The sequence below is a fragment of the Piliocolobus tephrosceles genome, chromosome 11 (genome assembly GCF_002776525.5).
Source record: "Piliocolobus tephrosceles isolate RC106 chromosome 11, ASM277652v3, whole genome shotgun sequence".
Lineage (NCBI taxonomy): Eukaryota > Metazoa > Chordata > Mammalia > Primates > Cercopithecidae > Piliocolobus > Piliocolobus tephrosceles.
In genome coordinates, this window is record NC_045444.1 from 116,434,382 (window position 1) to 116,450,165 (window position 15,784).

Genomic DNA, 15,784 nt, shown 5'->3' on the forward strand with positions numbered 1-15,784 from the left:
AAAAAAAAAAAAAAAAAATATATATATATATATATATATATAGTGTGTGTGTGTGTGTGTATATATATGTATATAGTGTAGCTCATCAATAAATTCCTTAGGAAAACTCTTGCAAGTTGGACGTCTGGGTCAAAGGGCATGGATACCTGAATGGTTTATGATAGGTATTGCCAAACCAGTTGACACTTCTCTCAACGATTTTTTTAAAGCGCTTCCATTTTTCCCTGTCCTCACCAATATAGGGTTTTATCACTTAAAAAAATTACCAATTTGAGAAAAAGAAGTGTTAGAAAATATTACTGTGTTTGCTTTGGCAGCACACATACTAAAACTAGAACTATACAGGGAAGATTAGAACGGCTCCTGCGCAAGGATGACATGGAAATTCATGGAGTGTTATATATTTTTAAAAAATGTCTTAGCCGGGCATGGTGGCTCACGCCGGTAATCCCAGCACTTTGGGAGGCCGAGGCGGGCAGATCGCGAGGTCAGGGAGGTCAGGAGATCGAGACCATCCTGGCTAACATGGTGAAACCCCATCTCTACTAAAAATACAAAAAATTAGCTGAGCGTGAGGGCGAGGGCGCCTGTAGTCCCAGCTACTCAGGAGGCTGAGGCAGGAGAATGGCGTGAACCCGAAAGGCGGAGCTTGCAGTGAGCTGGGATCAGGCCACAGTACTTCAGCCTGGGAGACAGAGTGAGACTCCGTCTCGGGGAAAAAAAAAAAAAAGTCTTTAAAATTTTAGGCCAGGCGCGGTGGCTCACACCTGTAATATCACCACTTTGGGAGGCCGAAGCGGGCGGATCACGAGGTCAGGAGTTCAACACCAACCTTGCCAATAGGGTGAAACCTCGTCTCTACTAAAAATACAGAAATTAGCCAGGTGCAGTGGCGGGTGCCTATAATTCCAGCTACTCGGGACGCTGAGGCAGGAGAATTGCTTGAACCCAAGAGGCAGAGGGTGCAGTAAGCCAAGATCGCGCTACTGCACTCCAGCCTAGGGAGAGAGCAAGACTCCATCTCAAAAAACAAAAAAGAAGTCTTTAAAACTTTACATGTATCTTATTAGGCTGGGCACAGTGGCTCATGGTTATAATCCCAGCACATTGGGAGGCTGAGGTGGGCAGATCACTTGAGCCCAGGAGTTTGAGACCAGCCTGGGCAACATGGCAAAACCCCATCACTACCCAAAAAATACAAAAATTAGCTTGGGGTGGTGGCACGGGCCTGTGGTCCCAGCTACTCAGGAGGCTGAGTTGAGAGGATCACGTGAGTCTGGGAAGTCGAGGCTGCAGTGAGTTGGGATCATACCACTACACTCCAGCCTGGGTGACAGAACAAGACCGTTTTAAAAAAGACCCTGTTGTTTTAAAAAAAGGAAGAAGAAAATTATTAATTCTGTTTTAATAAGTACAATACATGGAACATAATCGAATCTTGCAGTTAAGTTGTGACTGTGAACATTAGTTTTCTGTGTACTGCTCTGTAGTCTGACGAGTTGTAGTGTGAAGGTTGTACATAAAAAAAAGCGTCAGGCCTCCAAGGGAACTCTTGTGTTTATGAGTTAGCAGTGAGGAGACTTGGATTCTGGTACTAGCTAGCCGTGTTTCCTTAAGCAAGTGTTAGATTCTCAGCAATTTACTTTAAATACCTCGGAGGGGCCAGTGGGAAGCTTATCTGTGTGTGCAACTTCACTTGAATGTGTGCCATGGAGTGTCCTCCAGTGGCCACTGTGACAAGCACTGCAAATGTTGCCTTCTAAATCAGTACCAGAGGGTTCATTAGTTAGTATAAGGAATGTCGAAATAATTTTTCCTTCATGAAATGAATGGTATGCAAGATATGAGGCCAACAGATTGTACAGGCATCTCTCTGCCTTTTTATGAACAAGTTAAGAAGCAAGCCCAGCAATGTAACATTTCTGGAGTGGTGCCCTGGGCTCGATCTCCATTTGTTCTGGAATCCCCCACTCAACCAAGGATTTTGTTGCTTGATCTGGCTGGAAGGATCACCGACTGTCATTGTAACATAGGGGCCTTGCCTATTAATATTAAATAATGTTTAATGGAAAGGAATATTGCAGTGCGTAGATTGTCCAGGCCTGTGTTGCTGTAAAATGCATGCCATTTCTACTGCAGTGCTTGATACCTCTCTGTTGTGAACTGAATTGTGTTCCTGCCAAATTCTAATGTTGAAGCTGTAGCCCCCCATGTGACTGTGTTTCCCATCTTTCTCCTCCTAGCCTTCATCCAAATGTGGACATAATTTGGTCTGTTTCTCAAATTGGTGGAAGTTTTGTCATCTTAATTACCTACCCAGCTCCATTACAGGTTTAAAAACATAAGATATGTTTCAAGAGGCTTCTCATCAGGCCTATTAGTTGACACTGCCATGAAATCCACACAGCCTTTAAGTACAGTCCATAACCATGGAAACGAAGTTTGCTTCAGATAAACCAAAATTCTCAGAGAAGACAAATGCACTATCAGCAGATCCATTACCAAGAAGTGTCCTGTGTAATGACACTTTTTCATGCATCAAACTAAGCATACCGATGTTTTCCCCATCTCTGTCCATGTAACTTTGCTTTCTGTGGGAAAATTATCCACTCATCTTGTCTGCCCTGTAGACGGGGAAGGAAGGAGAAGAACTGAGCAATTTCTTTGGAATTAACTCCCCAAATTATGGAATGTTTATTCTCAGACATCTTCCAGAAACAGATAACCATTTGGCTCTGGGTGATTTTAATATCAATTGACCTGATGGAATTTTTGTTTGTCTGTTTGTTTGTTTCTGAGACAGGGTCTCACTCTGTCATACTAGCTGGAGTACAGTGGTGCAATCTCAGCTCACTGCAGCCTCAACCTCACCGGCTCAGGGGATCCACCCACCTCAGCCTCACAAGTAGTGGGGACTACAGAGCACACCACAATGCCCAGCTCATTTTTAAATTTTTTTGTACAGATGGGGTCTCATTATGTTGTCCAGGCTGATCTAGAACTCCCAGGCTCAAGCAATTCTCCCACCTCAACCTCCCAAAGTATTGGGATTACAGATGTGAGCCACTATGCCCAGCCTTTGACCTAATCTTTTTTATTTTATTTTATTTTATTTTATTTTATTTTATTTTATTTTATTTTATTTTATTTTTGGCGGGAAGGATGGGCAGGGGATGGAGTTTGGCTCTTGTTACCCAGGCTGGAGTGCAGTGGCGCAATCTTGGCTCACTGCAACCTCTGCCTCCAGGGTTCAAGTAATTCTCCTGCCTCAGCCTCCCAAGTAGCGCAAGTGATCCACCCACCTCAGCCTCCCAAAGTTCTGGGATTACAGGTGTGAGCCACTGTGCCCAGCCAACCTTTTCGATTTTTTTTTTAAGACAGAGTCTCACTCTATCGCCCAAGCTGGAGTGCAGTGGCACAATCTCGGCTCACTGCAAGCTCCGCCTCCCGGGTTCACGCCATTCTCCTGCCACAGCCTCCCAAGTAGCTGGGACTACAGGCGCCCGCCACCATCCCTGGCTAATTTTTTTGTATTTTTAGTAGAGACATGGTTTCACCATGTTAGCCAGGATTGTCTCGATCTCCTGACCTCATGATCCACCTGCCTCGGCCTCCCAAAGTGCTGGGGTTACAGGCGTGAGCCGCCGTGCCCAGCCCCACCTGATCAATTTTAAAGATTCCTTCCAGCACTATGGTTTTGTGATTTTAATCTCTAAGGAAAATGTTCTTTGATGCCCAGAGCTTACTTCTAATTTGATATGATGCCAGACTGCAAAGTTATAGTGCATGTTGGACATGTAGCCTTATGCGAATTTTCAAAACACCGAACTGAATGTAACTGTTAGTATTGAAATCAATTTTCATTCATATCACCTTGTATTTAATTATAGGTCATCTTTAGATGGTGGAAGATCTCTCTAAGGAGTGAGTATCGATCAACAAAACCTGGAGAAGCAAAAGAAATCCATGAAGACTTCCTAGAGAATTTACATCTTCAGGGTAAGGAAGGGAACGTATTAGGTACCGCGGTTAAGTTCTCATTAATTAGTGGTAGATTTTGTCAAAGAAGTTTCAAATATATTATCACTTGAAATATTGATATGCAATTATGTGCTTAGATATACAATGTTAGATTCTTAAAAACCAGAAAACTGTTATTTTTTTCTCTTGGAAAAAATCTTAGTGTTTAAGATCCTAGGTTTGGCTGGGCACGGTGGCTCACGCCTGTAATTCCAACACTTTGGGAGGCCGAGGCGGGTAGATCATGATGTCAGGAGTTCAAGACCATCCTGGCCAAGAGGATGAAACCTTGTCTTTACTAAAAATACAAAAATTAGCCAGGCATGGTGGCACACACCTCTTATCCTAGCTACTCGTGAGGCTGAGGCAGGAGAATCGCTTGAACCCAGGAGGCAGAGGTTGCAGTGAGCTGAGATCACACCATTGCACTCCAGCCTGAACAACAAGAGCGAAACTCTGTCTTAAAAAAAAAAAAAAAAAAAAAAATCCTTGGTTAACATGTAGACTCCATTAATGAAGTTAAAATCAAGTAAATATAGTTTTATGCTTTAATATTTATGAATTGGGCAGTGGCAAACAACCAAGTGGTTTGGGCTTTACTGGGACGTGCTTAAGGGGAAAACTTATATGGTGTTTTCTGAAGGAAAACAAAATATTTGATTGGTTAGAGTGGAAATTCCCTGGTTAGAGGTTAGTTGGCAGTTTCTGACTGGTAAAGTCTCTAGTTAGAGGTCAGTTGGTGATTTCTGATTGGGTAAGCAGAAATTTCCTTTTCCCATGCTACAACCATCCTTATTTTAAAAACATTTTTTTAATTAAAAATTTTTTTTTGTAGAGCCAGGGTCTCTCTATGTTGCTCAGGCTGTTCTTGAACTCCTGGCCTCTAGTGATCCTCCCGCCTCAGCCTCCCAAAGTGCTGGATTACAGACGTGAGCCACTGCACCTGGCCCAACCATCTGTTCTGAGTTGGGTTTCAGTTTGCTTACATAAGAACTCAGGACACTGGTGACATCTAAGCCCGATTGCTTCCCAATTAATTGGTTTAGCCCTTCTCAATATGAAAAATTCAAACATAAAAAGCAGACAGAATTTTTTTGGGGGCGGGGAACGGAGTTTCGCTCTTGTTGCCCAGGCTGGAGTGCAGTGTCGTGATTTCGGTTCACTGCAACCTCCACCTCCCAGGTTCAAGTGATTCTCCTGCCTCAGCCTCCCGAGTAGCTGGGATTATGGGCATTTGCCACCACACCTGGCTAATTTTGTATTTTTAGTAGAGATGGGGGTTTCGTCATGTTGGCCAGGCTGGTCTCGAACTTCTGACCTCAGGTGATCCATCTGCCCCGGCCTCCCAAAGTGCTGGGATTACAGGTGTGAGCTACTATGCCTGGCCAGAATGGTTTTTAACTAACCCCCATGTACTCATAACTCAGCTTCAGCAATACTCAAAATGTGACCCAAACCTGTAGATGAAACCCACTGTTCCCACTGGACTATTGTGAAGCAAATCCCAGTTGTTACGTTGTTCAGTCTTCATCTACTGTAGAATGTGTCTCTCAAGGGACTCTCTTCAACTAAACTCTTTAATAATTACACCTTAAAAATAAAAATTTGCCAGGTGCAGTGTTCATGCCTTGGGAAGATTACTTGAGCCCAGGACTTCAAGACCAGCCTTGGCAACAGAGTGAGACCTGATCTCCACAAAAAAAAAAAAAAAAATTTAATTAGCTAGGTGTGGTGACACGTGCCTATAGTCCCAGCTAATCAGGAGGCTGAGGTGGGAGGATTGCTTGAACCCAGGTGGTTGAGGCTCCAGTGAGCCCTGATCCTGCCACTGCACTCCAGCCTGGGCAACAGAGCAAGAATGTCTCAAAAATAATAATAATAGCTGGGCACGTTGGCTCATGCCTATAATCCCAGCACTTCGGAAAGCCAAGGTGGGCGGATCACCTGAAGTCGGGAGTTCAAGACCAGCCTGGTCAAGATGGTGAAACTCTGTCTCTACTAAAAATACAAAAAATTAGCTGGACGTGGTGGTGGGTGCCTGTAATCCTAGCTACTCAGGAGGCTGAGGCAGGAGAATTGCTTGAACCTAGGAGGCGGAGGTTGCAGTGAGCCAAGATCACACCATTGCACTCCAGCCTGGGCAACAAGAGCAAAACTCCATCTCAAAAAAAATTAATAATAATAATAGTAATAGAAGACACCTTAGAGATTCTTATTAGTTATAGTTAACAATGTTATTCATATTAATATCAAGTACTTTCGCTCATTTTGTTATAATATCCTTGTGAAATAAATATTATTGCCATGAGATTCAGAAAGGAGGATCTTACAGCTAAATACTGACATTGCCAGGACTAAGCATTGAAACTCAAAAAAAATCAAGCATATTAATCTCATTTAGAAGGCAAACTCTGAGTGGATCTTTGATAATCAACACTCTTTAAAAAATTCCATTATTTAGGCTGAGCACAGTGGCTCATGCCTATAATCCCAGCACTTTGGGAGGCCGAGGTGGGTGGATCACCTGAGGTCAGGAGTTTGAGACCAGCCTGGCCAACATGGTGAAACCCCATCTCTACTAAAAATACAAAAATTAGCCAGGCGTGGGGTGGGCGCCTGTAATCCCTGCTGCTCGGGAGGCTGAGGATCACTTGAACCTGGGAGGTGGAGGTTGAAGTGAGCAGAGATCGTGCCACTGCATTCCAGTCTGGGCAACAGAGTGAGACTCTGTCTGAAAAAAAAAAAAAATTCCATTATTTAACAATAATAGTATGTGATAGGCCAGGTGTGGTGGTTCACACCTGTCATTCTAGTACTTTGGGAGGCTGAAGTGGGAGAATTTCTTGAGCCCAGGAGTTCAAGACCAGCCTGGGCAACATGGCAAGACCCTATATAAATATATAGAGAGTGTGTGTGTATATATGTACGTGATAGTTTTTTGTTGTTGTTGTTGTTTTTTTTTTGAGACGGAGTCTCGCTCTGTCGCCCAGGCTGGAGTGCAGTGGCCGGATCTCAACTCGCTGCAAGCTCCGCCCCCCGGGTTTATGCCATTCTCCTGCCTCAGCCTCCCAAGTAGCTGGGACTACAGGCACCCACCACCTCGCCCGGCTAGTTTTTTTTTTTGTATTTTTTAGTAGAGACGGGGTTTCACCGTATTAGCCAGGATGGTCTCGATCTCCTGACCTCGTGATCCGCCCGTCTCGGCCTCCCAAAGTGCTGGGATTACGGGATTACAGGCTTGAGCCACCGCGCCTGGCCGGATAGTTTTGTTTTTTCGTGTGTGTGTGTGTGTGTGTGTGTGTGTGTGTGTGATAGTTTGTTGTTGTTGTTTTGTTTAGAGAAGCAAGGTTTTGTTTTGCTTTGCTTTCTTAAATAGTCAAAAGTTGGGCTGGGTGTGGTGGCTCATAGCTATAATCCCAGCTCTTTGGGAGGTGGAAGCAGGGGGATCACCTGAGGTCAGGTGTTCGAGACAAGCTTGGCCAACATGGTGAAACCTTGTCTCTACTAAAAGTACAAAAATTAGCCTGGTGTGGTTGTGCAAGCCTGTGATCCCAGCTACTTGGGAAGCTGAGGCAGGAGAATCACTTGAACCTGGGAGGCGAAGTTAAAAAAAAAAAGTCAGGCCGGGCGCGGTGGCTCAAGCCTGTAATCCCAGCACTTTGGGAGGCCGAGACGGGCGGATCATGAGGTCAAGAGATCGAGACCATCCTGGCTAATACAGTGAAACCCCGTCTCTACTAAAAAATACAAAAAACTAGCCGGGTGAGGTGGCGGGCGCCTGTAGTCCCGCTACTCGGGAGGCTGAGGCAGGAGAATGGCGTAAACCCGGGAGGCGGAGCTTGCAGTGAGCTGAGATCCGGCCACTGCACTCCAGCCTGGGCGACAGAACGAGACTCCAACTCAAAAAAAAAAAAAAAAAGTCTGCTGTATTGAGTGGTTCACTGTCTTACTGTTTGTGTGCAGTATCATTAACTCCTTTATGGCAAATATTTATAAAATTCATTGTTGGCTTAAGAACAACCAGGTTGTCAAATAAAGAAAAAGAGAAGAAAATGTGACTGAGATTAGAAGAAAAAGAAAAGAACAATCATATTGGTGGAAGGCTATTTACTTTTGACTGAATTTCAATCAGTCCGGGCATGCCTAACTTCTTAAATTGTGGACCAGACATGTTTCTATGCAGATCACTATAAAGTAAACTTCCAGAAAACACATTTCATGTTCATTTTCAAGTTAAGATCCGTTTTTTTTTTTTTTTTTTTTTTTGAGACAGAGTCTTTCTCTGTTGCCCAGGCTGGAGTGCAGTGGCACAATCTCAGCTCACTGCAACCACCACCTCCCAAGTTCAAACAGTTCTCATGCCTCAGCGCCCCCGCTTCCTGCCCCTGAATGGCTGGGACTACAGGCGCACACCACCACACCTGGCTAGTTTTTGTATTTTTAGTAGAGATGAGGTCTCACCATGTTGGCCAGGCTGGTCTTGAACTTCTGGCCTCAAGTGATCTGGCTGCCTAGGCCTCCCAAAGTGCCGAGGTTTATAGGCGTGAGCCACGGTGCCCTGCCTCCATTTTATTTTCTAACCACCGTAGGACCTTCCCCAGAGCTATATGTCTAGTGAATGCTGCATTGTTCCTTGAGACTGTGATTTTCTGATTGTCTTCCACAAAAACCTGGAGATGGGGATTTGGGCCAGAGATTGGAGTCAAAAGCCTTCCACTGCCTTCTGAGTGCTGGCTTACCTGCAGACCTCACCAGTCTCTTGCCTGTTCCAGGCATCTTCCAAGCCCTGCCCTTGATAAGATATTGGGGGGAGGGGTCAAGCTCCTGTTAAGATACTGGGGGAGGGGGTTCACTTCAGGATTAACTACTCGAGGGGTTCTGATATTGGAAGAGAAAAGGCAATATAGCAAAGATTTTATGAGTCTGACAGCAGGCCTGCCTCCCTGCTGGCTGTGTTCCTGCTGGACAGCAGGAGAGTTGAGGGATTCAGCCAAGGCATGTACCAACCAGGCTTTTTAAGTGGTAGTTTACAGAGCTGCAGTCTCAGGGCTGCCAGGTGGTTTCCCGCCAGCAGCAGCACTGTGATACCAAATTAAATCAGCCCGGCAAGTTCAAAGGCTCCTATGTCTCTGAGGGGAAAACTCCAAACCATGCTGTTGTTGGTCTCTGTAGACCCACTTCTTAGAGAATCCTTCAGGAAGTCCTCTGTCTCCAGAGGAAGGAGGAGGGTTCATGGTAGCACAGACTGGGGCTCAGTAAGCTGGGGTTGAAATCTCTGTCCTGCCACCAGCCTGCTGTGTGACCACAGCTGATTGCTCCCCACTCTGTGAGTCAGTTTCCTCATACTTAACTGGAGATAATGGTTACTCCATGTGGCCATGGTGAGCATTCAATGGCCTGATACAAAGTCAGGTGCAGTGGCTCACGCCTGTAATCCCAACTACTTGGGAGGCTGAAGTGAGAGGATCACTAGAGGCCAGAAGTTTGAGACCAGCCTGGGCAACACAGTGAGACCGACCCCCCCCCCCCAGCCCCCCGCCCACCGTCTCTGAAGAAAACTGTAACAAAATGAAAAGCAAGACAAAGTAACCTGATACATGAACAGTTGTTGTTTTTTTGTTTTTCTTTTTTTGTTTTTTGAGACAGGGTCTCACTCTGTTGCCTAGGCTGGAGTGCAGTAGTATGATCACGCTCACTGCAACTTTCACCTCCCTGGCTTAAGCAGATCACTTGAAGCCAGGAGTTCGAGACCAGCCTGGCAAGCATGGCAAAACCCTGTCTCTACAAAAAATACAAAAGTTGGCTGGGCATGTTGGTGCCTGCCTGCCCAGTTACTTAGGAGGCTGAGGTGGAAGGATCACCTGAGCCTAGGAGGTTGAGGCCGTAGTGCACTGTGATTGTGCTACTACACTCCAACCTGGGTGACAGAATGAGACCCTGTCTCAAAAACAAAAAAAGAAAAGAAAAAAAAAATATTTTCCCAGCATGTCCTTATGGTTTGCTGTTGTATTAGTCTGTTCTCACATTGCTATAGGGAAATACCTGAGAATGGATAATTTGTAAAGAAAGGAGGTTTAATTGGCTCATGGTTTTGCAGGCTGTGCAGAAAGCACAGCAGCTTGATTTTGGGGAGGCCTCAGGAAGCTTCCAATCATGGTGGAAGACAAAGGGGAAGCAGGTGTCTTACATAGCAGGAGCAAGAGAGAGTGATGGGGTGAGGGGTCACACACTGTTTTTTCTTTTTTTCTTTTTTGAGAGACCTAGCCTCACTCTGTCACCTAGGCTGGAGTGCAGTGGGGCCATCCTGGCTCACTGCAGTTCCCACCTCCCAGGCTCAACTGATCTTCCCACCTTAGCCTCCCACGTAGTCAGGACTTGCATGTGCCACCACAATAATTTTTTTGTATTTTTTGTAGAGATGGGGTTTCGCCCTGTTGTCCAGGCTGCTCTCAAACTCCTGAGCTCAAGCGATCTGCCTGCCTTGGCCTCTCATAGTGCTGGGATTACATGCGTGGGCCACTGTGCCCAGCCTCCTTCCTCTATCTGCAAAGCCAGCAGTGGCGGGTCTTGTCTTTCTCACGAGGCATGACTCTGACCTTGCCTCCGTGGTCATGTCTCCTTCCCTGACTCTGACTCTCCTGCCTTTGTCTTTCACTTATAAGGAACTTTGTAATGGCATTAGACTCTCCAGATAATCCAGGATTGTCTCCCATCTCAAGATCCTTAATTTGGCCGGGCACAGTGGCTCACACCAGTAATCCTAGCACTTTGGGAGGCTGCGGCAGGTGGATCACTTGAGGTTAGGAGTTTGAGACCACCCTGGCCAACATGGTGAAACTTCATCTCTACTAAAAATACAAAATTTAGCCAGGCATGGTGGTGAGCACCTATAATCCCAGCTACTTGGGAGGCTGAGGCAGGAGAATCGCTTGAACCTGGGAGGCAGAAGTTGCAGTGACCTGAGACAGAGCAAGAGCTTGTCTCAAAAAAAACAAAAAAGGATTCTTAATTTAATCACATCTGCACAGTTACTTTTGCCATGTGAGGTCCCATATTCATAGGGTCTGGAAATTAGGACATGGACATCTTTGGGGATAGGCATTATTCTGTCTACCACTGTGATTTATGTTACTAAATTACAAAATTAAAACGTTGCTGAATTTTTTTTCCAGATTTGCATTTTTATTTTATTTATTTTTGAGACAGGATCTCACTCTGTTGCCCAGGCTGGAGTGCAGTAGCGCAATCACAGCTCACTGCTGCCTCCATCTCCTGGGCTCAAACAATCCTCGCACCGGGCGTGGTGGCTCACGCCTGTAATCCCAGCACTTTGGGAAGCCGAGGTGGGTGGATCACCTGTGGCCGGGAGTTCAAGACCAGCCTGACCAACATGGATAAACCCCATCTCTACTAAAAATACAAAATTAGCCGGGTGTGGTGGCGCACGCCTGTAATCCCAGCTACTCAAGAGGCTGAGGCAGGAGAATCACTTGAACCCTGGAGGCAGAGGTTCCAGTGAGCCAAGATCATGTCATTGCATTTCAGCCTGGGCAACAAGAGCGAAACTCTGTCTCAAAAAAAACCAAAAAACAAAAAACAATCCTCCCACCTCAGCCTCCTGAGTAGCTGGGACTGCAGGAGCACACCACCATGCCTGCCAATTTAATTTTTTTTTTTATTTTTTAGTAGAGATGAGGTCTTGCTGTGTTGCCTAGGTTGGTCTCAAATTCCTGAGCTCAAGCAATCCTCCCTGCCTTGGCATCCCAAAGTGCTGGGATTACAGGTATGAGCCACCCAGCCTGGCCCAGCTTTGCATTTTTAAGAGTCAAAACTGTCATGTTTATTATTTTAAATATTATTCTTAACACTACCAAATATAGAGAACTGTTAGCATGTGAATAAGAGTGTTGCTTAATACAGACTACTTCCATTCAAATCCTGGCCCTAAACCCACTAGGTATGTGACCTTAACCAAATTATTTAATCTTTCTAGGTCTTATTTCCCTCAACTGCTGAAAATGGGAATAATAATGCCATCTATCTCACAGGAACCTTATGAGGACTAATTGAATGAAGTGCTTAGAATTTGCCTGGCACATAATAAGTACTCAAAAAATTCTAGCTGTTGGAGTTTTTCATATTTAAAAAGTGAAAATTATTTATCTCCTCCAAGCTCCATTCCCCAGAGACAGCCATTCCAAATAGTTTCATTTGTATTTGAATTCTTTCTGTTTGAATCATGTATATGTTTATAAAAATAAAATCAGGCCGGGCACGGTGGCTCATGCCTGTAATCCCAGCACTTTGGGAGGCCAAGGCGGGCGGATCACGAGGTCAAGAGATGGAGACCATCCTGGCCAACATGGTGAAAACCTGTCTCTACTAAAAATACAAAAATCAGCTGGGCGTGATGGCGGGCTCCTGTAGTCCCAGCTACTCAGGAGGCTGAGGCAGGAGAATCGCTTGAACCCGGGAGGTGGAGGTTGCAGTCAGCCGAGGTCATGCCACTGCACTCCAGCCTGGCAACAGAGCGAGACTCCATCTCAAAAAAAAAAAAATCAAATCAATTTCATCTTTAGGTTTTTAACTTGTTTTTGCTCTTCATATATTGTGATTATTTTTCTGTTAGTGTACGTAAAGCCCCCTGTTCTTTTGCAAGGATGTATGGTATTCTGTGGGTACAAATACACAGTCCTCAATTGATGGGCATTTTCGGATGGTTTCCAGGTTTTGCTGTTCTCACTGAGGCCTTTAGGTACATGCTGGGACATCTCTATCTGCACACTTACACGAGAATGTCAGTAACATGGATTCCTACAGGTGGAATTGCTATATCCAAAGAGATACACCTTATAAATTTTGATAGATTTTGAGGGGTGCATTCTTGAAAATCTTGCAAAATTCAAGGTTAACGTGACCAAGGATGGTCTTTCTGTGAACTGGCTCATGTGGCACTGCCACGGGATGCAGCACAAATGCCATTTGCAACACATTTGACCTTAATAATGATGCCAACTTTATAATTATGCTACTCTTGAAATAATTTTAAGTTGTGTGATTTACATTATTTTAACATTTGCACCTAAAATGAGACTTCATTAATATTTTGATGTCACAATATTTCAATATAGAGTAATTTAAAATGTATAGAAAATGCTAGTTACTTTCTTATCCTTACAAATTGCTCTCCAAAACACTGCTGTGTTAATTATACTCCATCCAACAGGAAGTAGGTGTTTTCTTACCCCTTTTACCATCATGCCTCGTTCCATAATCCATTTTCTTTAGGTTTTTGTTTTAGGCTTATACGTCAGCCTTTAACTTGGGCCTCCATTTTCTCATTCCTAACTAACACCTCTTACAGCACTCCTCCCCTCCTTGCTGCCCTCTCTGATCGGCTGCCCCTTGTCTTCAGCCTTGGTCTCTGGCTTCTGGACACCTTGGGTTGGGTTCTGCAAGTGAGGGTGAGGTGGGAGAGTGCAGGAGGTAGGAGCATGGGAGGCTGGCTCTGGGCTGCAGAGCAGAGAAGGCAAATCCAAATAAAATCTTACATTTTGTCATTTATTGTTAACTGATTTTTTAAGATTAAAAATTGAATTAATGCACATAGTAAAACAAAAGTTAAATCAGTGTGAAAAGTTTTAGGTTCAGCACTGTGGCTCATGCCTGTAATCCCAGCACTTTGGGAGGAAAAGGTGGGAGGATTGCCTGAGCCCAGAAGTTTGAGACCAGCCTGGGCAACATAGTGAGACACTGTCTATACAAAAAATAAAAAGCTTAGCTGGGCATGGTGGCATATGCCTGTAGTCCCAGCTACTTGGGAGTCTGAGGTGGGAGGATGGCTTGAGCTAGGAAGTCAAAGCTGCAGCTAGCCATGATTGTGCCACTACACTCCAGGCTGGGGAACAGAATGAGACCCTGTCTCAAAAATAAATACATAAATAAATAAATAAAATAAAAATAAAAGGTTTTAGCATGAAAATAAGTCTATCTCTGGCCCTGTGTTTCTAGTTCCAGTGACAGCCATCATTAGGAGTTTATGTTATATCCTTATAAACATGGTTTATGCATAAACACATAAAGGACTGGGTGCGGTAGCTCACATCTGTAATCTGAGGACTTTGGGAGGCTGAGGCTGGAGCATCACTTGAGCCCAAGCAGTTCACAACCAACCTGGGCAATGTGATGAAATCCTGTCTGTATAAAAAATACAAAACTTAACCGGGTGTGGATTCACATTCACCTGTGGTCCCATCTACTGGGGAGGCTGAAGTGGGAGGGTCACTTGTATACAAGAGGTCATGGCTACCGTGAGCTGTGATTGTGCCACTACACTCCAGTATGGGCGAGAGAGTGAGACCCTATCTCTAAATAAATAAATAAATAAATAAATAAATAAATAAATAAATGTAAAAGAAGAAACCTTTTTTTTTTTTTTGGAGACAGTCTCCCTCTGTAGCCCAGGCTGCAGTGGTGCAATCTTGGCTCACCACAGCTTCCACCTCCCGGGTTCAAGTGATTCTCCTGCCTCAGCCTCCCGAGTAGCTGGGACTACAGGCACCCACCCACCATGCCCAGCTAATTTTTGTATTTTTAGTAGAGATGGGGTTTCACCATGTTGGCCAGGCTGATCTTGAACTCCTGACCTCAAGTGATCTGCCCACCTCAGCCTCCCAGAGTGCTGGGATTATAGGTATGAGCCACCACACCTGGCCAAAAAGAAGAATCTTATGCATTGTATCCTGTAGCTTGCTCTTTACAAGTTTTCAAATTCAGAAATATTTTAAACCTACGGAAAAGAACAGTACAGAGACTCTGGCTGGGCACAGTGGCTCCCACCTGTAATCATGTAGTGATCATGGCTCACTACAGCCTCAACCTCCTGGGCTTAAGTGATCCTCCTGCCTCAGCTTCTGGACTAGCTGGGACTACAGGTGTGCACAACCACACCTGGATAATTTTATAGAGACAGGGTCTCACTGTGGTGTCCAGGCTGGTCTTGGGACTTATCTCTAACTCCTGGCCTCAAGCAATTCCTCCCACTTTGACCTCTCAAATGCTGGGATTATAGACATGAGCCACTGCACCTGGCCTAAATCGTTGTTTAGAGCCATTTTTTCTCCTCTAAATTTTCTTTAACTGTGCTTTACCTACATTGGACAAGTTTTGATAACTTGTATCTTTATTCTCATTCATTTTCATTCAGTTAAAACATTTTCTAATTTCCATTTTGATGTCTTCTTTGACCCTTAGATTACTTAGAAATACATTATTTAGCCGGGCGCAGTGGCTCAAGCCTGTAATCCCAGCACTTTGGGAGGCCGAGACGGGCGGATCACGAGGTCAGGAGTTCGAGACCATCCTGGCAAACACGGTGAAACCCCGTCTCTACTAAAAAATACAAAAAGCTAGCCGGGCGAGGTGGCTGGCGCCTGTAGTCCCAGCTACTCGGGAGGCTGAGGCAGGAGAATGGCGTAAACCCGGGAGGCGGAGCTTGCAGTGAGCTGAGATCCGGCCATTGCACTCCAGCCTGGGCGACAGAGCGAGACTCCGTCTCAAAAAAAAAAAAAAACAAAAAGAAATATATTATTTAATTTACAGGTAGTTGGGGATTTCGTAGATACTTTTTTTGTTCTTAATTTTTAGCTAAATTACATGTGGTCAGGGAATCTACTCCAAACGGTTTTAATTTTTTCAATAATTTCAACTTTGTGTCATACTTTCTCAGGGGTATATTTAGCTTTTTCTTATCATCCCAGTTTTA

The 15,784-nt window shown here is 44.7% G+C and overlaps 1 protein-coding gene and 1 non-coding gene across 2 annotated transcripts in view; both read left to right on the forward strand.

Annotated features, from left to right (window-relative positions):
- FBXO36 (F-box protein 36) overlaps positions 1-15,784 on the forward strand; it is a 97,096-nt gene that overhangs the window by 51,959 nt on the left and 29,353 nt on the right. Inside the window, exon 3 of the mRNA XM_023193927.3 lies at positions 3,891-3,999. Within this exon, the coding sequence (XP_023049695.1) occupies positions 3,891-3,999 (109 nt within the window). The remainder of the gene's footprint in view (positions 1-3,890; positions 4,000-15,784) is intronic.
- On the forward strand, positions 302-408 carry LOC111527577. The gene has a single exon (XR_002726711.1). It is a non-coding gene; the product is annotated as a U6 spliceosomal RNA (small nuclear RNA).